At 38.7% G+C, this 22,003-nt stretch overlaps 1 protein-coding gene across 2 annotated transcripts in view; it reads right to left on the bottom strand.

Annotated features, from left to right (window-relative positions):
• dock5 (dedicator of cytokinesis 5) overlaps positions 1-22,003 on the bottom strand; it is a 56,896-nt gene that overhangs the window by 22,676 nt on the left and 12,217 nt on the right. The window contains exons 2-28 of one of the 2 annotated variants that reach the window (XM_028456827.1): positions 20,164-20,247; positions 19,929-19,969; positions 17,755-17,810; positions 17,398-17,494; positions 17,119-17,267; positions 16,847-16,982; positions 16,577-16,734; positions 14,628-14,709; positions 14,223-14,352; positions 13,492-13,564; positions 9,063-9,205; positions 8,793-8,918; positions 8,538-8,662; positions 7,904-8,002; positions 7,614-7,686; positions 7,411-7,514; positions 6,992-7,172; positions 6,719-6,816; positions 6,343-6,432; positions 5,261-5,361; positions 4,148-4,282; positions 3,959-4,070; positions 3,575-3,645; positions 3,280-3,386; positions 1,681-1,817; positions 760-855; positions 501-599 (exon numbers count right to left, since the gene is read on the bottom strand). In XM_028456827.1, the coding sequence (XP_028312628.1) occupies positions 501-599; positions 760-855; positions 1,681-1,817; positions 3,280-3,386; positions 3,575-3,645; positions 3,959-4,070; positions 4,148-4,282; positions 5,261-5,361; positions 6,343-6,432; positions 6,719-6,816; positions 6,992-7,172; positions 7,411-7,514; positions 7,614-7,686; positions 7,904-8,002; positions 8,538-8,662; positions 8,793-8,918; positions 9,063-9,205; positions 13,492-13,564; positions 14,223-14,352; positions 14,628-14,709; positions 16,577-16,734; positions 16,847-16,982; positions 17,119-17,267; positions 17,398-17,494; positions 17,755-17,810; positions 19,929-19,969; positions 20,164-20,247 (2,903 nt within the window). Of the gene's footprint in view, positions 1-500; positions 600-759; positions 856-1,680; positions 1,818-3,279; positions 3,387-3,574; positions 3,646-3,958; positions 4,071-4,147; positions 4,283-5,260; positions 5,362-6,342; positions 6,433-6,718; positions 6,817-6,991; positions 7,173-7,410; positions 7,515-7,613; positions 7,687-7,903; positions 8,003-8,537; positions 8,663-8,792; positions 8,919-9,062; positions 9,206-11,325; positions 11,426-13,491; positions 13,565-14,222; positions 14,353-14,627; positions 14,710-16,576; positions 16,735-16,846; positions 16,983-17,118; positions 17,268-17,397; positions 17,495-17,754; positions 17,811-19,928; positions 19,970-20,163; positions 20,248-22,003 lie in introns of those variants that run through there. The other variant, XM_028456828.1, reaches the window with a different exon arrangement.

Here is a 22,003-nt window from a genome sequence, read left to right as displayed (position 1 = left end):
AAAGCATAATATATCTATTTTTTGGCCTGCAACCTATTGAAAAAAAGGTTGCGACCCATACGTTGAGAACTTCTGATCAAGTTATATGTTACTTTTAAAAATATTCTCCCCTCCTGATGTAAACTACAACTGGTTAGAAATAATTATTAAAGGATTAAATTAAAACGTGGGGAGTTTTTTGTGTGATTGCAACCTGTGGTTCTTGCTATATTAATAAGTGGCAGTGATAAACCACAGGGTGCTTTAATGTTTTTATAGGGTTGGAGTTAGTAAGGAAAGTGAATGAATATCTGAAAAAAAGAAGGATGAAGCAAACCAGTCGCATCTAATGTTCAATAGCTTAATGGAAGGGCTATCATGTCAGTTCAATCCACCGCATGAAATGTCTATAATCAATAATCCCTTGAAAAGCACTAAGTGGCCCTGGATGTCCAATGTGTGTTATTGATGGTATGTTTCAGAAGAAGATGTAACCTCAGGGGAGATGCTAGGACACTTACAATGATATCCTGCCTCGTCTTGAAGGTGCTGATGTAGTGGGCATAATGCATGTCATCCATTTGCTTCAAGATGGCTGTCATACAGGCAAGATAGTAGCCCTGCCACAAAAGGGATAACTATTATTAGCTGGTCCTTAAAATGCATTTACAGCAAATACACAATATACTTTGCTGATGTCAGTTGTGTTATTATTAAAATGAGGGAAAAGGTAGCCATTGTTAGGGAGACATTTTAGTGCCACCTCAATGTGAGCCTTACAATAAGTGGCGATGACCTTTCCATGCTGATGACGTTCCGATTAACTCTGCGAAGAAGCCGTTCCATTATCAGCTGAACATGGCCTCTGGTCGGACCCTGTACACACAGAACAGGCAGTTCAAACACAGCAACGCAGATGGATGGAGAACTGTCAGCACTCCAGGCCTCACTCTCACAAAACACAGAAATTATTAAATTATTATTATAAAATCTGGGCATTTTTGCCTTTTAATCAGACAAAAGAAGATAACTCAGACACAACCGTTAAAGAACTGAAGAAGAGTCTTATTTTTCAGAAGCTGTTCTAGTTGCAAAGAAAAATCATGAAGTCTGGTGAGTAATTCCTTCACATTTTGTTTGCAAGAAGAGTTTCAAAGCACTAAGCATCAAAAGAAGTATTTGATTCATCCCATCTGTATAAAGATGAAGTAGAAATCTGAGAGATGAAGCTTTCAAATCTGAGGCAAACAAAACCCAAACTGTCCAGAGCACAACAAATTTCTCCATCAAGTTTAAACCGCTTATCTGGGTGTAGGTCATCGTATTAACAACTTAAGCAGAGCAGCTAGGGTGTTTCACTGCTTAATAACATCCTCCAGCTGTTCCAGGGAGACCCCCAATGTCTCAAATTCTCCCTATTTGGATGAGATTTGTAATCCCCCACTGCATCCTCTGGGAATCCCTGGGAGGTTTCTCGCAGCTGGACAGGCCCCCTTTAAAATGAGGCAGGGATCATGCACATGAGCAGCATTTACACTTTGAGGTTCGCATGAACATTTGAGCTCTTAACCCAGTCATTTGAGGTGAGCAAAGTCACCATGTGGCTAAAACAGCTGCTGCTGGGTGTACCACTACCAAATTTGGAGCATCACTAATTAAATGCTAAACCATTGAAGTGCTCAGCTTTGTCATTCTCCTCACCACGTCTTTGCGGTCCAAATTGTCCAACACTGTGCTGAGGAGCTGAACACAGGCCTCGTAGTCTGGTTTGCTTGAGTGATCATCCAGCTGTCCGCTCAGCTGGTCGGTAACAAGTGGCAGAAGCACATCCCGGCAATCTGGAGCAGTAAACATAAAGAAAAACAATGCTGAGTGGATACAAAGCCATATTTCCGGGTGGCAGAGCTGACCTTACAAACTAGTGTGCAACACAGCAGACAGAGCTCTACACTAACTTTTCCAGTGGTAGACCAACTTTTTCAGTTGGTCGCACCAGCACAGAATTTTTTTTTTGAACGGGGGAGGGGGGGGTGTACTGTACAGCAATGCATGCTGATTAATAGTTAACTTAAGTACCGTAGTTTTGTATGAAGTTAAGATTCACAATGACTTGAGATATTTGCAAAATGTTTTCATGTTTTAGTGTCAATATTTTTGGCAACAAGCAGTGGCTAAAATAACAGGTCATTTATTTTAAGTAATTTTAAAAGACAACGTAATTTTTTTTTCAAATAACAGCAAAGCATAACAACAGGTTACATGTATTCTGTTTTTTTATTTAGCAGAAAGGCTGTACTTGAATTAAATTAACAGTAGCATAACCAACTTAGCATCTGCATTGCTTCACCCCATGGAATTAAATTTAGAGGGTCCAGCTCTTATAGTGGGGTCTCCTAACCCTCTTCCCCTGGTCAGGGGTCTGCAACCTTTACTCTACAAGGAACCATTTAACCTCATCTCACCTGGATTAAAGTCCTCCTGGAGCCAAAAAATTACCTTCTCAATGAAGACAATACAGTGTATTAAATTCTATACAGTTAAAATTATATAGGATGATGTTTGTATTGATCATGTAAATGGAAACTTAAAAACAAATCTTGCATCTTCAAATTCTTACGCATCTTAGTTTACATGAACACAACGTTATATAAAGAAGATTTTTTTTAGTTAATGTATTTGAAAGGCTCATTTCTTGCCACACATAAAGCATGCATATTTAACCACACAATTAAAATATCTATTTTCTTCCAGAATAGTGTTTTTGTTGGTTTAGTTATCTTACCAGGGATTTAAAACTTAAGGTTAGCCACAGATCCAAGGAAATGTGATGGTCTGTAGATGATGCAGGAGGTGAAATAGGAAGGTGGTCGAGTCATTGCACAACGTGATTTATTTCTAGGTTAACAAATTGTTATATCTTGATTTTTTTTTGTCCTTAATCATTAATAGCCTCTGTAAAAAAAATAAAATATTTATTTCAATAGTTTTTAAAGCTATTGGGAGCCATTGCAAAAGAGTCAAAGGGCCACATTAGGCCCCAGAGCCACAGTTTGCAGACCCCTGCTCTGGGAGAACCACAGCTGAACATCTGGCCTGGCATCACAGTCCATCAGTACTGGCTCCTTCAAGTGCACTCTGTGGACAAAGCGCTCAGCCGCTCCGTCTCGCACACACTGAAAATATACTCGCATATGCGACCATTTTGGTCGCAGTCCCGAGTCCTGGCAGAGGATTTTTTTTTTCCCTCTCTCATCTTTTGTAAAATGTCATTATGTGGTTTTAAGGCTGGAGGACTCCTACCTGGTTGCCTGAAAAGGTCACTCTCCACCATTTTACACATGCAGCTCAGCTTCTGACGCACGAGCTGTAAATCAGGAATGCTCTCAATGAACTTCGCAAGGAGAACGCTGCAAAAACAATGAAAGAGAGGAGCTGGCAATTTAAATGCTATACACATTCTACATCAAGTAGAGTTAGAGTCACAGGACTAATGAGCAGCAAACATGGGGGGGGAGGGGAGGGGTTGTAGAGGGAACAATAGAAAATCTGAAAATGTTCTCAAAGACAAGCAATTATTGTCTCTGAGTAGAGTTACCTGAGCTCCACGGGATCAAACACAGTCTGGATGTCATTAATGATGCTAGGGAGATATTTCAATATTGCCCCCTGAAAAAGTAAAGAGGAAGCGTCTCATCAGGCTGAAGCATTGGGATGTTTGTTACCCTCCACCAGCACAACAGTTTTCGACAACCTTACTCAGACTGGCTGAGAACACAATTATTTTTACAGCTTTTCAAAAAAAAAGTGCAGCGAATTATAACCGCTCATTTCCAGGAACCATGTACAGAAAAATGTATGACTAATACTTAGTGAGGATAATAAATTTTTTCCAAAAACTGACTCGCAAAGTATGTACTTTAAGAGAATTTGCCAAATTGCGACATTACAGTCAGAAGCAAACATCTGATGTTCAGGTTACCTTTATCTTGACTCCCTCATCCAGAGGTCTGTCCATGAGTGTGTTGAAGGACAGAAAAAGGCTACGGATGGAGTTGAAAAAAGCATCGCCATCTTCGCTGTTCCCATAAAATCTGAAGATGACCAGAGAAAGTACATAAAGTTACTCTGACAACATGAAACTGACATGGTGACTTTGTGACTCCGTTACCTCAGATAGAGTACGCGGGACTGCACAATAAACCTAAAAAGGTATTTGAGGGCTTTCAGTGCTGCATAGAGCCTTTCAGTCAGGGCGGGATCCTCGGCATGGCCAACATAGAAGTTTAGCACCCTTGTTAGCTTCCTTTAAGAGTGAAGGAATAACACATTCAAGGTTTGCACATGATGATTGCATGGAAGGAGAACAGAGAATGGATTTAGATTAGAAATTAGCCATTACAAAATGTAATATTGCGATAGAAATAATCAAATGTTTAAAGTGTAAGTACACCCCCAAGTTTTTGCTGATCTGTCACTAGGGGGAAATAAAATAAATGTCTTTATTATGGGCATTACTCCTAGAGTAGTTAAGACATGCCCAGTCAGAGCAGTCCCACCCACACAGCGCTGTGCATTTCCACATCCAGCTGTCAATCAATGCTCATTGAGGGCTGTGAGAAGTGAAAACCAGTTCCTCCTCCCATCTTTTAGAGCAGGGGCAGGGCCAACAGTGACGGTTAGTGACGTCACTGGTCTAATCTCTGCAAACAGCAAAATTCAATTGCAATAGCAGTCGTTCAACCCATAGAGGGCAGTCACTCTGACATTTTACAACTAAAAACACTAAATTTAAAAACTTAGACTAAAATGTGAAGAGAAGAAAGTTGTTTTAGGCTGTACTTACACTTTAATGGCCCACTTTGACCTAAATTCCAAAATTTGACCAAACAATGACCCAAATACTGCAGTATTAACATAGCCAAGATTTAATCCCGTTTAAAGGTAGCAAGAAATCCTGTCTGTTTAGGTCTGGCAAAGAGTAAAGTGTAGTTTAAATTCAATGGTATATACCTTATGAACAAAAGAATTTGACAAAGCGTAATGACAATGTTTTCAAATCCATATACTTTAATGTGGAGTTGGTCCCTCTTTTGCAGCTATAGCAGCTTCTAATCTTCATGGAAGGCTTACTGTAAAAAAGTGTTTTTGTGGGAATTTCTTTTGTAGAGCACTTATGGGGTCAGGCACTGATATTGGACGAGAAGGCCTGAGCAGCTATCTCCATTTCAGTTCATCCCAAAGGTGCTCGATGAGGTTTAGGTCAGGACTGAAAAAAACTCACATGTAAGCCAACGTAGCACTAAAGTGCTTGTTGATGTAGGTTTCCAAGACTGGATTAAAGTGCTGGAACTTGATGTCACCGATTAAAGTGATGATAAAGACCTAATTAGGAAAAGAAAGAAAAAACATTAAATATGGAATAAGTTTTTGAAAAATCTAACAATTTTAGTCTTATTTAAAACTGTTTTCAAAAACTGTCCAAGTATTTTGAGTTTGTCAACTAATATGATGCTTGTTCTTGTTTTCAAAACAAATCATTGCCATACTACTACTAAAACCTTTAAAATGGAAGAACTGTTTCACAAATATTGATTTGTTTATTTTTTGTCAAGAAAGTCTATAATCAAAAGGAGAATTCAGAGTCAAATTTACAGATAAAAAATGCCACACAGGCACTTGCTGCATAATATCAACGTATGCCACTTTTGGCTTTTTCATAACTTGGCAGCATGTGTAAGTAGGTTCTGTAATGTGGCTTTTTCAGGGCACGTCTGTGATGCTGAGTGCATAGTGTGATTAATGCCAATGGCTGCTTGTGAGGCTCAAACAGTGTTTGTAACATTACAGAAGTAGACTAAATGTAGTTTCCACCCATGTTGTCTCAGTGTTCAGAGAGAGTTATACTAGTGACAACTGGACATCTCCCCTGTGCCTCCAACTACAGTCAACCAAACCATAGTCCGCTATCCTCCGCACTGTATGAGTGAGTGAGTGAGTGAGTGACAGGCAATAAAGAAGGAGCAAAAGCAGTATTTTGAAGCAAAATAAAACATAAAATAAAAAAATATACCATTTTATATAGCCTAAAATAAAATCTTGATACATTGTCCACACAATATGTATGCAGCACAAGTTTGATAGTGTCAGCTATAAAAAGTGCAAGACCAGTGTAGTGTGAAATGAATTGGACATTTGATAAGAGATTTTAATGTTGCTAATCCCAGTCTTGGCCCTATCTAATCTCTTGTTAGGACCCTTTTTTATTGAAGTGGGTGAGTTAGGATGGTCCAAGGGATAAACACCACTGTTAATGATTATTCCTAGCCTTTATTTTGGCTTTTGTGGAATCCTTGGGCAACTAACCAAAGCGTTGAAGACCAGGGTGTCATACGTCTCTTTTTCTGAGGTCTCCATCATGATGCTGAACAGAGCATCGAGAGTGTCCTGCAGAAACTAGAAACAGCAGAAACAGCATGAGACAACACTTGGACACACGTAGTTTGCGTATACTATTGTCCTTAACGCCATTGGTAATGCATATTATCAACTGAGTGATGAAGATGTTTTGAGCTACACTGAGCAAGATAATATCCACACTTTCCCAGTAAGATCATATCTGTTTAAACTACATCCAACTTAAAAAAAAAGGATTTTATTACAATTTAAGGGGAGATTACTGTTGCTTGGACAGCAATGTGCTGTAACATTTAGTGAGCTTCTTTACTGCACGGACACTTACCTTGACAATCTCTCCTCCTTCCACCTCCATCAGTCTCTGTAAAATCTGTTCTAGATCTTCAGGGTTTGACCTCCAGTTTAACAGGCCAAGCAGATCCACTTAAACAGAAAAAACGAACACCAAGCAATTTTAACACATCAGAAAAACATTAGCAATACAAATCACTGCCACTAAACCTGAAACCTGTTAACATTCTTTAAAGCTACTCCGGGTAAAATATGCCTCAGTCATCATTCAGTAAGAGGGACATAAAAAAGATGAGTCGTTCAATACCGTTCTGCGTGAGTTTGGTAGAGCATGTGAGCGTGGCGATCTGGAAGCTGTCTTTGGTCATGGGAATTACTCCTGAATGGTGAAACTGCTTCCCCGTTTGCTTTTCCTTTTCCTCCACCTCTGCCCAGGTTGCTGGCAAGGTGAGATAAACCTTTGCATCCTCAGCTTTTTTCACATCTACCTAGGAATATCATGACAAGGAGAGTGAATGCAGAAGCATATTGAGCGCTGGAGATATAATTTCATTTTTATTGACTGACTAGAGATTCCTGCATAACCCGTCCACCACCCACTGTCGGCTATTAAGGGCAGATTTTTTTTTTGTCCTATCAAATTAAAACGATAAACAATGTCCAGCAGATTTCCAAGTAGAGATAAAAATGAATTTGACAGAAAAATTAATACATTCACAGCTCTACCTTGTACACAATAAGCTCATGTCTGCCATCTCTCAGTGTGGTTCCGTCTCCTCTCATCAGCCGCTCGAAGGCCATACCGAAAGGCTTCTCTGATTTGTCCCTGGCTGAAGGATACAGCAGGAACAAATCCACTCACTCCAATTGTGTTTAACATGGTGGCAGATTACATGTGAAGGTTTGTCATATAAGTCACAGCAACTCACAGTCCTGGGAAGATCTGTGTCGGAACATCACCCTCAGGTGGCAGCGGCACACATCTTCAATGGGAATTGTCACCTAGCAGGGATGAGGGAAGAAGATTAAGAAGCGTGTTAATACAGGATTACCCATGTGAGAAAAAGTCTATCAGCAGGGAAATTTACATGAGAACCACAAAGTGTCCAAGCAGATTACCTTATTTTACAGAGCAGCAGCAAATCCATTTGGAAAACTAATTAGAGAATATAAAGTAAGACGTTTACAGCACAGAGCCAACTTCCTAACATCATCTTACCTTCACTGTTTCATTCCAACAAGGCTGCTTCACTTGGTAATAAATAACAGACTTGTACTCTGTTATTCCGTCATAACCAGCTCCAGGGAAAATGGCTTTCTACACAAAAGCAAAATAATTTTTAGGATTATTTTATTTATTTCATTTTAAAAAAACACACACAAAAAGGGTGAAATACAGACATAAGACGCTCCCAACAAAGTCTGAAGGATTTCTGAAGTGATTTGAAATATCCAAACACGCATATGAACCAATGACATCAAACAATTTTAAACTCAGGTGAACATTTATTTTGAAAAAAAATGATAGTTATAGAACACACCTTGTGATTTAGATTTGCAGTTATGTAACTATTAAGCAGTCTCACTGACTTTGTGTTCGTTTCAGATTTCATAAAGGAACAGATATTTGGAACTGAACAATGCTTTCTCTGTGATTTTTACTTTGAGCTAAATCTTTTTGTGGGCGGAATTTGATGCGCCTTAGGGCCAGATTTGGTCCGCGGGCCTCGAGTTTGACATGCCTGATTAAAGGTTTCACAATGAATGAGCATGAAAATATGCATGTAAAATAAACTTTCGGGGGAAAAATGATAAATCACATGATATTTGGTTTAATAAATATAAAACTTTACCTCCATAGGATTGCCTTCATCATCATGCACACTCAGTATGACCTCCACATTTTTGGGAGTCTTCTTTTTTCCACGGTCAAACTCCCCCTGTAGCAAGGTGACATAAATATCATTCCTCACGTTTCCTGGAGAAAGGACAAAAGATGATCAGGTGGATGTGTTTGGATTTAGTATGCTTTTTTCCGGCCGTACAAACATTTGACAAGCACTTTGTGTCATGTGGAGCAGTAAACAACAACAAAAACTTCCATCCACCTGGGAGGATGATTTCTGGGAAACCCATTTTCCTCACGATAGCTGTGCTGCGGTCCACAAAGTGGGGATAGTCCTTTCGGACTTGGGCCAGGTCCCCTGCGAGGAGCTTGAGCGTCACAAACAAGCCTGCCAGCATACATAAAAAGAAATTCAATGTGGCAAACACTAAAGGCCATCATTTCAGTCTTACTCTCTCAAAAAAAAGGATATTTTTAGAGCGCCCCTTTAAATTCCCAGGGGAAGGCATCATCTGTGAGCTCCTCATTTTACCCTGGCCTTTGTGATTGACCTCCCGAGTGGCGATGACTTTGTTGAAGACAGCAGTGAGCGGCTCATTCTCGCCTATGACGCGAGAAGGAATGAGTGGAGACATAATGAGCTGCCTCTGGCGGATGTACGTTTCCATTGCTATCCTGAAAGAGCACAAAACAATTAGCTGCCACCATTTCTCAAAGAAAGACAGAAAAATCTGTAAAAACAGTACGCAGTTGTTTGAAAATAGATGATTGGCTGACCTTGACTAACCAAATAAAAGTTTAAGATGGTAGGTTGCTGTGACATACAAGTCAGTGTAGTAAAAGAAGAGTCTGTGGGCTCAGAAGCGCCTCCTAAATGAGGGAAGTGTACTTTGGGCCTTTTTACAGCGACTTTATGATAGATCAACCAGACTAAACCAATTACAGACATAGATTATAAACATCATCTCGATTATGTGTTGCCAACCATTCTGAAGCTGCGAGCTACTTCAAAGGTAGCAAGTAGGGCAACCAGTTTGAAAAGTAATTCTTAAATACAAATTTTTCACAGTTTTACTTTAATTAGTGGGTAAGATAAGGAAGGAAGACTAGAAGAAACTTAAAAAGCTAGGGAATGTTTCATTCTACTCCACTAAGGCTTTGGCTACATTGGTCATCTGAGATGACTCTATCTGTATTTATCTTTGTGAGTGTATCAGATTTTAGACGGAGTTCATTGGTGACTAGTGCTCCCGTTAGAACAGGCCTGAGGTTAACTTACATGTTCAACGTAGGCTACCTGGTGTTACCATGTTGGTAACCCCTGATCTAGACTATTCAGCCCACAAGGTAATAGTTGACCTCTTTCAATATTGGCCCACTGGTAATTTGGGAGCATGCTATTGACACTACAAATTCCAGAGAGCATTGCAACAGCTGACCTCATCAGGAAGTATTTGAGTTTTTTGGTACGCCCAACTTACTGACAAAAAACACCACAGTTGCATTATAATAACCCATCCAAAGAGCTTTACAGATGGTGTACTTTGAAGCAGAGAGAGGCACAAATCTGTGGGAGAAACATTTATCTGTAATAAAATATTCAAAACATCCTGCAGGAGTTTCACACATTCACAGTGCACACCTTCATGCTAACTTGTGAATTTCCTCAGAGTTCTTAACTCCAAACATTGATGAACTGATAGCAAAACAAATATGCCAAACATCTGGTTTGGGCTCATGTAAATTAGATTAGAGTGTACTTGAATGTTTTCACATCTTCACCTGTAATCCTATTTTTAAATGAACTACAAAAAGCATTATTGATAATAGTATCAAACAGGTTTCTTCATATGTCAATGTTCATGTAATTTCTTTTTTCATGAATCAATAATATGGTTTTCAAATAGTATAACAAAACATTTTCATTCAAAATGAGAATGAAAATCCATTCAACACAAAAGAAGCTACCTAAAAAAAAGTTACATTTATATACCTGCAAGAATAATTTCTGATAATGAAGTAAGGCAGTCAGCTCGCTGCCTCTCTGTGTGTCTGTATTAAAAAAATTAGACACGGGAAACACCAGCAAGTTGTCAAGAAATAAAAATCTAAATACTTGAAATTATGTGAAGAAGAAAAAAAAAAAAATATATATATATATATATATGTATATATATAATATTCGGCTTTAGGGTAAAATTTCAGGATGAACCTAATATGTGTTAAAACAGATTAACTTAATGTGACATTTTGTAAGCTTTTTGAACACACATGTCCAACTGTTTAATGTTTCAGTACTTTATGCACAAGTTGCTGTTCTCTAACAAAAAGCTTAATGACAAAATTCAGTAAACAAAACAGGTGTTTGATTCATGAATCGACCAATAAATGTCCTGGTTCAATTAGAATTGCTATTTAAACAGTCCACCTCATCATGCTGTTCACATTTTGACATCATGAGGCCAACACGACACCAAACAATTGATCAACAGGCTTCAAAACAGGATGTTCTCAGACGGAAGTGGCCACTGAGTTTAGAGTGTCACAGAGTGTCATCTGCACGTTGCAACAGAGATACAGAGAGACTGGAAGAGTTACAGAAAGGCCTAGAAGTGGACGTCCTTTGGCCACATCCCACATTGATGACCGCCTCATTGTGAATAACGCCCTGCAAAACCGGATGATGAATACCACTCAAATCCAGGCACATTTCAGGGAGGTGAGAGGTACACAAGTGTCATGTCACCCATTCGAAACCATTTACATCAGTGTGGTCTGCGTGCTAGACGACTTACAAGAGTATTCGACCACACCACCAGGAACGAGTGTCATCGTCTTGCATGTGCTAAGGAGCAATTACGCTGAACGAGGGACTAGTAGGCATCAGATCTCTGATGAAAGTTGATTCACGCTGAGAAGAAATGATGGCATGTCCAGTCAGTACAGACTTGCTCTACACTTTGTGAAAGGTACAGTGACAAGCCCATACTACCTGAATGATACCATTAATCCAGTCCTTGTGCCCCTGCCATAACAACATCACAGGCCTAATTTCATCTTCATAAATGATAATGCTCCGGTTCATCAGGGTCACATCATTAAGGAATGGCTGCTGGAGACTGAGGTAACTCAAATGAAGTGGCCCAAACTGTCTAAAGACCTGAATCCCATAGTAAACCTATGGGATCAGCTGAGTCGCCGTGTAGAGGCTCATAACCCTGTACCCCAGAACCTCAATGACCTGAGGACAGCCCATCAAGAACAGTGTAACTTGACTCAGGGACAGTATGAGATGTGGTTGTCAAGCTGTAATTGATGCTCAAGGGCACATGACACGTCATTGAGACATTGACATTTTTTGTTGTGATATACTCACCACTGTTGTTGGCTTTTCTTTCACTAAATTATTTGAGATGAGGAAATCACCAGTGCATGCTTCTACTTAAATGTCCTACTTTCATGGAATAATGTCACTGTAGCCTGAACATTTAACATTTTCCTTAAATTTCACCTGAAAGTCAAATATCCCTAACTTTTTCAGAGTACGCTATTGGACACAAACCACGTCACTGTATCGAGACAGACAGTTGTAAACATTTCATGCAAAAAACACAGACAATAAATTTAAAATGGCTTTTAAATGGGCATTGTTTGGCTTTAGAGGACATGAGATTGTTTAATTGGCTTTATAGTTTGTAAGTCAAATGAAAGAAAAAAAGTACAGAAGTAAGTAACTCAGGGATTCAAAAATAAAAACAATCCATTTAGACTGAAACCCCCACATGTGATTGAGTAGTGGATGCATGATGTACAGAATAGAAAAATCAAAAGACATATACTGTCTCTACCAGGATACATAAAAAGACTTATCTACAGTATATGCCAAAATAAATTGTTACATCATTTTTTTAAATCTCCCATAATTAGAGCTCAGCAATATGTGAAAACAAACTGAAACAGATTTTCACTAAGGTTGGGTTTACACGTCAGAAATCTGTGGAGATATTTTGGGTTTCTTCCATCCAAGATTTCTGTGAACGTATTATCGTCCTCATCTCTGACTGTGCAGGTGCATGGCCTTGAAGCAAAGCTTTACCAAGAGCAAACACTCAGAAATGCTAAACGTTTTATACATTTATCCTTAAAAACAACAGAGAAAAGATTGATTTGCACCCATGCAAGAAAAAGGTGACTGTAGACACTAAAGTACTAGTCATGTATAGAACATATCTATTTAAAAAAAAGACTGGCTTAACTGATCGCACAGCACAATATGCACAACTATAACACATTTCACTCTCACCTTAAAACAGTTGACTCTTCCCCACCCCTTCCACTTATCCTACCCTGACTCCCTCTTTCCTGTTCCCTTCCACCTCGCCGAGGTGCCCTCTATCTTTAGTCTCCCTTTAATAAAGTTTTTCTTACCCATCCTTAGGGAGGGCTGGTGATGGTCACAATTACGCAAAAACAAAACATGCATTGCTGTCATAAAAAGATTGTGTTTCATGTAGTGAAAAACAAAAACACACGCATTTGAAGTACCTTTTAGCACAATTTGATAGCTAAATATACAATCCATGTTCGGTCGGATGTGACGACAAGTTGTTGGTTTTTGCACAGTGTTTACATTGGCTCCTACCTGCTCCTACCGACTTTAATACAATCATCTGAGGAGATCAAAAATGGTGGCGATCATGTCCCTCTGATAAGCAGGTTTTTTTTTTTTTTACTCCTGTATGCTCAAGGTGGACTTTTAAAAAATGTTTACTCAACTAAACCTCTGGCATTATATGTAAATGACCTTTTCACATGCAGTGAAAATTCACTACAGCTACTCTTTAAGTGCAACCCATGACCTGCCTTCATTTCTCATCCATTATTCTTGTTCGTCTCTTTGCTGTTACAAAAAAAGATTGAGCCGATTAACAGCAGATGTGTGACAGGATCAAAAGACTTACTGCTGAAAGGGAATAAAATGCTGTTTGTCCTCATCATCGATCTTGCCATGGGCGATATCTGTTATGTCCATCACTGCAATGACAAACACATTTGGATGCTCACGTTGGGAAAAAAGACTCATGTAAAAAGATTATTTAATATTCAGGAAAGAGTTTCTGTAGCCAGAGATTTTTTTTTTTACCTCTTTCAATACCATGAAAAGGTAAAACTGTATGTTCTTTAAAACTAAGGCAGCCCTAGGTTTTAAACCTCATTTCACATGATGCCTGGGCTGGCAGATAGAAAACCATAAAACTGTCTGAAGGTTCTTTATCTCGAGCGTGCAAATGTTTCTTCATTGTTCAGCCCCGTTTTACTTTTCTTTTTAGGTTTTTTTTTTTCTGACTGAAAAAAATATGCAGTAAATGTTCTTTCTGGATGTGGTTTCAGTCCATTTGCTGCACACACTAGAGCAAACCATTTCTCATCAAATCCACTAATCATCCGGCCAGAAACAAAAAGACGACCGCTAAACCAATTTCCACCTACTCCCCCGACAAGGCAGAGTGAAGGCATTTTCTAGGTCAGGAGGCAGGTGTTTCTATTTCGCTCGACACGTGGATCCGTAATTTTCACACCTCAGTAGATCTGTTCAAGCCGTTGCACCACAAGAAAGAAATGCCTTTTCCTCACAATGAATTGACTTTAGCATCGCTTTAGCAAATATTGGGACATGAGAAAAGCTCCTTACCAGCCACACCAAAAGGCCTCCTCAGTCCGCCAGTTTGTTTCTTGCCCTCTTTGAGCTCCATGCAGCCCACTCTGATGATCTGACACACCAGAAAGAGCCTCTGCCTCATTAAGTCACTGCTACTCAAGTCCTGGAAACACACAACCATAACGTCTTAAATAATTTTCAGGAAGGAAGTCGGGGCTGCAGATGTAAATTACCCTCAGCTGACTCTGCATAAGGTTTCTCACACAAACAGTGATAAGCCAACCTAATAAATAATTCTCAGTGAAGTGCAATTAAGTGAGACTATGAATGGATGAGCAGAAATCCAAAGTCAAAACTGTCTCCCTTGTCACATGCTTCAGGCAGCACTCAAACACAAAACAGAAAAAGCACACTGAGTGGTTGTTACAATTGAGTTACCGTAAACAGTGCAGGGAGGTTGTTGAGTTTTTCAATCTCTTTAGGCATCCCCATACTGTCCCAGCGCACCAAAAAGTTTTCACTGCATGAATATGAAAATAAATCACAATTAGATATAGGACATTGTCAGAGGGGTTCCACAAAAGATGATCTTTTTTTTTCAATCCAAACACATTCCTTCCACAGAAGATGCTTGGCCATATGAAGCTCAGACACAGCTGCATCAAAGCCTAGTTGTGAACAGCTTTAACTATAAAATACACTCCTATCATTACCTGTGTCAGCTACACCTAACACTTACCAATGCCTGCTGGAAAATGGTCTAGTCATCATTCCTGTCCTTTTCAGGAGACTCGCACCTCTTGTGTTGCAGAACATTAATCTAAGAGCTTGAGTTCATTAAATGTTTTGAGTTTTTTTTCCACCATTAACATTCAAGTCAGCCTGCCATTTCAATTTCACTCTCCATTTTTAATGCTTGGCACACTTTTCGCCTCAGAAAAGAATAGTTAGTTTTCTACACCAGCAAGCAGACGGAGTAGCAGCAGCTGAGCAGTGCATGAAAGGAGTAGCCTTCCAGCATAATACATACAATAATACATAACCTATAGTGATTATTATTTTATTTATGCTTTTTCTAAGTGCTGTTTTCTTGTATTTTTTGCACTTTGGCTAGTAAGCTGTTAAAAAAAAGTGAAAACAGCACTAAAGTACATGACTTCAAATCTATCAATAATCTAACTTAACTTGATTATGTAATCAAATGGTGTCCTTTTCAAAGCAGGCTACAATAAATTTACATTTAACATTCCAAACTCGATACACCACAAACCGAAAGGCTATTAAGTCTGCAGCCCAGAGTTTACATGTTCTTCCTGTTTGTGCAAGACTTTTCTGAAGTACTCCTCTTGCTTCCATTGTCCAACAAGTATGTCGTATGTTACAGTAGGTTAATCAACAATGGATCACTCAGGCATTGGAAGCCAAACCAAAGTGTTTGGATGGAGGTTAACGCAATATTGAGCAGCAAAATGGTAGTTCTCAAGGATTACCTCGTCATTTTAAATATTCGTGGTTATCCAACAATTTATCTTCACCAAATGCTGGAGTAAATACTATGTAGAAAGAAGTGTATGTGTACATCATATATAGTCTACAAATATGACTATATATTACATAACTAAAGACCAGCATAACAGCCTCTTTTTCCATGATAAGTCAGCTAAACTTGACACAGCTAGAATCCTAATTCTTTTTGCGTCTTTTGTATCCTTTGGGTCTGAACACATCTAACTTTTACATATTGGATTCAGAAAGAGAAAAAGAATACCACACCAAAATGTATGTGAGTGCCTGTAACTGTCTATCTGTGAGTGCAATCTTTCCAGGGTGTCTCCTATTCGTTAGTAGGGAAAGAAAAAAAGCTGATTGATAAAGGAGGAAACTTTTTTCAATTAATTTTTCATTTCACATTTTTGCAATACATTACATTACAATACTTTTTTTTCATAAATCTGTTGAGATTTGATGCCAGTCTGTTATAATACCTGCAGCTAAATGTAAAGCCCAGGATCATTCAGGGTAAAAATTCCATTTTCTTAGAGTTTAGTCAGGAAGGTAATTCTACACTTGAAATAGAAATCTGATTTCTGGAAGCGCTATGCATAGCTTAGCACCTAATATGCTTGGCAGCAATGACTGACATGGCTTCTGTTTTCCGTGCCATAATCTAAATATCAAACATGCATGAAGACCAACTCAACCGTTGAAATATGTCATGTCACTTACAATGAAATAAACAATTGTGATAATCTGCTGTATGGTGACTGGCTCTGAAAATTCACAGGGATCAGTAAAACTGTGCAGAAACCAAAGATAGCATTTTAGAATTTCACTGAATATTTTAACCAAACTAAAAAATTGTCTGAGTTTGTCTGAGAAAAGCTAACCTGATGAATTCTGATTGGTCGGGATCATAGAGAGACATGAGCAGCTCAGCGTCTTCTCCAATGTTACACACAAAGTTTTTCAAATTCATGAGGAGACTGTAGGTGTGCACAGTGCTGAACAAGGTCTGACGCCTCGTCTCCAGGTTTTGAAGTCGCGTCTATAAGGAGAAAAAATTGACACAATACAGACAACAGGCATTGGTGTTAACTGAAGCGAGCAGCTAATAATGAAATTAGGTGACTGATTGTCATGAAGAACCAAAATGTTACCTTTTCCTCTTGGATCCTGTCATCGACACTGCGGGATGCTGTCTCGTGCGCTCGAAACAGGCTGACAGTGCTGGTGTGGTCAGGATCCAGCGTGTTTCCTGCTTCATCTCGCACCACCAAATCCAATCCCAGAATCCTGAGTGGCAGAGAGGAGTACACAGCATCCAAAAAGCTTAAAGAAACTATCTGCAAAACATGACTCACATAAGTAAAACATTTACATGTGAGCTTGCTGTAAACAAGACCTTCAATTTAGTGACCTACAATCATACCGATTTCCGTAATCAATCTTTGCTGTGACCTTCTTTTTGAGCTCCACAAGGTCATCCTTGGGCAGCGTTCCTGACACTATCTGGGAGCGATATTCGATGAGGCTGTAGGCCATTTGCTGCACACTCCTGAATAGCGTTGTTTTGTTTGCCTGTCACAAAAAGTATGTCTTGTAGTAAACGAGTAACAATGAAACTTTTTGACAAAAAAAAAAATAGTGTCAGAGCAGTGTCAGAAACTGTGAGGTGCACCAAACTGTGTGTCAGATGGTCTACACATACCACATAGAGATCCTGCCATATCTGTGCCCATTCCCTCAGAGTTGCCCCAAGCTCCTGTACGAGGGGTAAATCTGCAGGAATGATTATTTCTTGCTGGCTAACAGCCACAAGAAAAAAAGGAGGATATATTAGGGCCCATCACTCACAAAATGTGTCACATAACCTGGACAAAAGAATACTGCTTTTTAAACATGATGAATAGTTACACTGCACAGCCAAGAAAAGCATTACTGAAGCCTCACTTACGGTAATTACAACTGTACTGTCATATTATTAGCAAATGACAAAGCAGGACTGTAAACCAAAAGGAAAGAGCCTTAATATTGAAGAAAAATGTAGGCTGATATATGATCTCACCCGATTCCCTCGACAATGGCTTCTTTTAGGTGAATGTAGGACACTGGGAAAATACCCTGAGAAAAAAAGGAGGGTAAAAGTCAGGGTTGGGGTCAATTATAATTAATTACAATTATGACATAATATATTATATTTGTAATTGTAATTCAAAAAATCTGTTACTGTCGTTATCGTAATTCAATTGTAATTGAGTTTAGATAATTTACTTTGTAATTGTCATGAAAACTAAATAAAAATTGTCAATAGTAATTTACCGCAAAACTGGGGAACCATGTTACAGTTCTACATATATTTAGTTAACTATTATTAAAATATGTTTCATATCAAGCTTTCTCACATTTTACCAATTAAAATCATATAAATTTAGGGGTATAGTGACACAAAAAAGCCTTTTTAAAACCTATATTTTCATTGATTAGGAAGCCTAACGAGGTAACCAAGATATGAGAAACAAATTAGATGATATATAATATTGTATTTTACAGCTGTAGTGTGTTTTACAGCTGATTTAAGACCTTTTTTCATAAGCGATGCTAACAGAAAGCCAAGGTTAACTTTTATTTGGTTATTTATTTCAGGCACAGTAATTGTGATGGATTGTCAGTGACGTGCCGTCAGGGTAGGAAAGGTAGGCTACCCAAGGGTGAATCCATATTTTGTTTATTTGTTTTAATTATAATATAATTATGAATGAGTTATTTTTTCATTTCCGATTGCCTACAGTACCTATAAGTTTGAAAGTGTCCGCATTTTGTGCTTTTCATAGCCCAAATGACTAAACATCGCTATTTCCTGGTATGGCAGAAACGCTGCACAGTCTCACTTCGCTGTAAAGCAGGAGGAGGCCACACCCCCTCCCAAAAGCACATTGCTGCTCTGCCTCTGTTTCTAAAGCTTGTTTTTATGTGTTTGCGCATGCGCAGTCAGTTCCCCAAGATGAAAACCATTTAGGTAAAAAGGCAGCTCTCTACGGTGCCTTTGGACGTAACCAGTCAATGCTAAATGCTATACGTACCTTCAGAGTGCATTAGTGAATTGATACAGCGTGACTGCTGTTACGTTCTCTAGCTAGTGAGCGGGATAACACTAGGCAGGATGACAGCGCTAGTGACGATAAAGACACTTTCTTTTGAGGAAAAACAACAGCTTCGAAAAGATGGGAGACCAACACCTGAGCTACCAGACCTTCAGCAAAGGTAAAGTCAGAAAATTGTTCGTATTTTCCACAGTGAAAGGTAGGATTGGCTTTGTGGATGCCCCTCACTGAGGCTGTTCTGAGTTGTTGTTGTCATTTTCTCCGTGTTTCTGTGTTTCCAACACAAACAACGGAGGCGCTGCCGTGTCATGATTTTGCTGGGAGAGTCTGGAGGCTATATTAAATAATTGTTTGTTTCTTTATTGCTGTTTTACGATCTTGATTTTGTTAGATGGCTAAATGCTTGTTCATGTGGATCTTGTTGGGATTTTACTCTCTTATTATGAATTTTATATTCTGATAAGCGCATTGAGATGACTTTGTTGTAAATTGCGCTATACAAATAAAGTTGAATTGAATTGAATTAAAATAACACTTGCCAGCAGAAACATATGGAATTGTTTTTGGTGTTGACATTGGTGGTCTCGATTCGCAACGCCCTGCTTACCCAACTCTAGTGCTCACGGCATGTCACTGTTGATTGTAATTGAGAAACGTCATTGTAATTGGCTTTCTGAGCATAAAAAATAATTGTAATTTAATTGTAATTGGGGAAAAAAAGCCAGTCACTGTATTTGTAATTGAACATGGATAATTGAAAATATAATTGTCACTGAAATATGTAATTGACCCCAACCCTGGTAAGAGTACACATTGTACCATCAAAAGCACTCCAGTGTATTATTGTGTAGAATAATGTGTAGTATTATTTACTGCTATCTTGACCTAACGACTACAATCATGCGTAATGTGCCCCAGCACTAGTTTTTACTCTTTTGATTAAACAATGTACAGCCTTGTATAGTATAGGCTAATTACAAAAATATTTTAAAAATTGCATTTCTTTTTTGTTATTTAAAGGCTCTATTTGCATTTCAGCTACAATCCAGCAAAGTAAAACTAAAACAATAGTAATTGTTCACCTGGTCTTGTTCCTTATATCATATCTAAAACTAAAGCATTAATAAGTACAGCTTACCTTCTGGGATTTCTTGCGCAAAGTGTAGCCTCTATACCAGCCTAAGGAGAGAAAAAAACTGTTATACTGAGAATAAAAAAGTGTACAACAATTCTGTGGTGTCAGTTTTATTTACACATTTATAGAGAGCACTACGAATAAAAGTTAGTTGGACATGTTGTTTACGTGTGTGCTTCAGTCTCACATAGAGAAGAAGGGATGTGTCGAGGCCTGTCGTGTGTTCAGGATTGCTTACCTTCCAACTTCTCAAGTATGTGCACGGTGTCGCCCACCTGTAGACACAGCTCCTGCTCTCCACTGGGATCATAGTTGTAAATGGCTGGAAGACAGAGTACACACACACTAAACGTGGAGAAATTCTGCAACAGAAAACACAAAGGTTTCCGCTGACAGTTTGATGAGTATGAATTTATTTTCAGGGTTCAATGAAAAAGACTCCTAATCCCTTTATAAATCTCTTGCAGCAAGTCTGTGCAGCAAGTTTTGGATGAGATTCCCACTGCGTAAGAAAGGACTGCTCCATTGTCCCTGAAGTTGGATTCCCAGCAGGACTTTTTTGAGCAGGCTTTTTTTCTACATGTCACTAATTATTCAAAAGCATGCTGTGTTGCACACATCCAAAAGCAATTTGACTATTTCTAATTAAAATAGACACTTGAAAGAAGCAGGTGGCATTGGTGTCATCACACGAGTAAACAGCATCTAATTATTCATTGCATGACTCTTATCTTTTCTTCTGCAAACACACATCTTAGGTTACCTTCCTAAAAAAATGGCCAAAACATTTTCATTTGACGGTTTGGCAGGATCACATTTTCCTCTATATTCTTCATAACAAGGAGGACATACACTTGTGTGGCTATGCACATACACACTCACTCCTCTATTGACACACCCAAAACCAGAAAAGATTGCAAAAAGGAAACCTTGGCAAACAATACAAGCATTAAAAGGTCTTTGCCATGTCTCGAGGGAGCTGCAACAGTGTGCAGCCACTCATTCTCGTGGGGAGATAAGAGGCACCATGAGCACAGCTCTGCCCTGACTTGCATGGTGATAATGCATGTTGCTTCAGGCCAGATTTCACAGCACGCTCCAACTGGCTCAGCTTATCTCACCTCAGAGTGAATACCAAAACTAGACAAATCGCTGAATGTGACTACCCTTTCTCATCGGTGACTTCCCCCTCATTTTAAAACTTGACTTTTCTTCAAACATTTACATTTTGGAAGTGAGGTAGAAGACCGCTAATGGAGTATATGACTAGAATGTTGCCAATTTGGTTCTTTAGGGGCATCAGCACAGGTGAATAGTTTCTTGCTCTGAAATCCCTTGTTGAGGCATCAAAACAAAAACAAATAGAAGAGCCAACACTGGAAGAGAACACGGCTCCAAAATCCCTGAATTAAACACAAGCGTGCCCATAATTGCATCGCATTACCATGCCCTAAATGAAGAAACCAAAGCCTAGATCTGACAGTTAGGTGTTGTTTTACTTTTAAAGAAGCAATAACTTATGAATGCTTAAACTAAAATGAAGTGCATAGTCATGCTTAATTTCAAACAAAAACAACATGAAAATCTGATCAAAGGTCAAATGTCAAAGTAGGGCTGGGCAAAAAAAAAAACAATTTAAACGATTAATTGAGTTTGTAGATCAAAATATGTGCATGCTGAGATGCTAAGAGAAGAGTTTATTTTTTTAACTGTAATGTTGTAAAATATTTAGTTTAAGTTAAAATTTAAATTTAAGCTACTGTGAAGTTGGTGTTGCATTTTTGCTTAAACCTGGGTTAAAGCTTGAAATTGTTGAATGACAGAAGCCTTATATACTTTTTATTTTGGGATTGTTCTATGCATTTTAACTCTTGAGGACAATCACAGCAATAAATTTACACTTTAGACAATATATCTGATGTCTGCAGTCATTTTTAAGTGTAATGACAAAAAAAATTAAAAAATCGAATTGAAACTCAAATTTTTCTTGAAAAAATCTGAGCCCTAAGTCAAGGTCACTGTAACCCCAGTAGTCTTGCGCTACAGTCTGGCATTATTCAAAATTGACTACTGCGCCT

Source organism: Gouania willdenowi, chromosome 9 (genome assembly GCF_900634775.1).
Source record: "Gouania willdenowi chromosome 9, fGouWil2.1, whole genome shotgun sequence".
Lineage (NCBI taxonomy): Eukaryota > Metazoa > Chordata > Actinopteri > Blenniiformes > Gobiesocidae > Gouania > Gouania willdenowi.
This window is presented reverse-complemented; position numbering and strand designations above follow the sequence as displayed.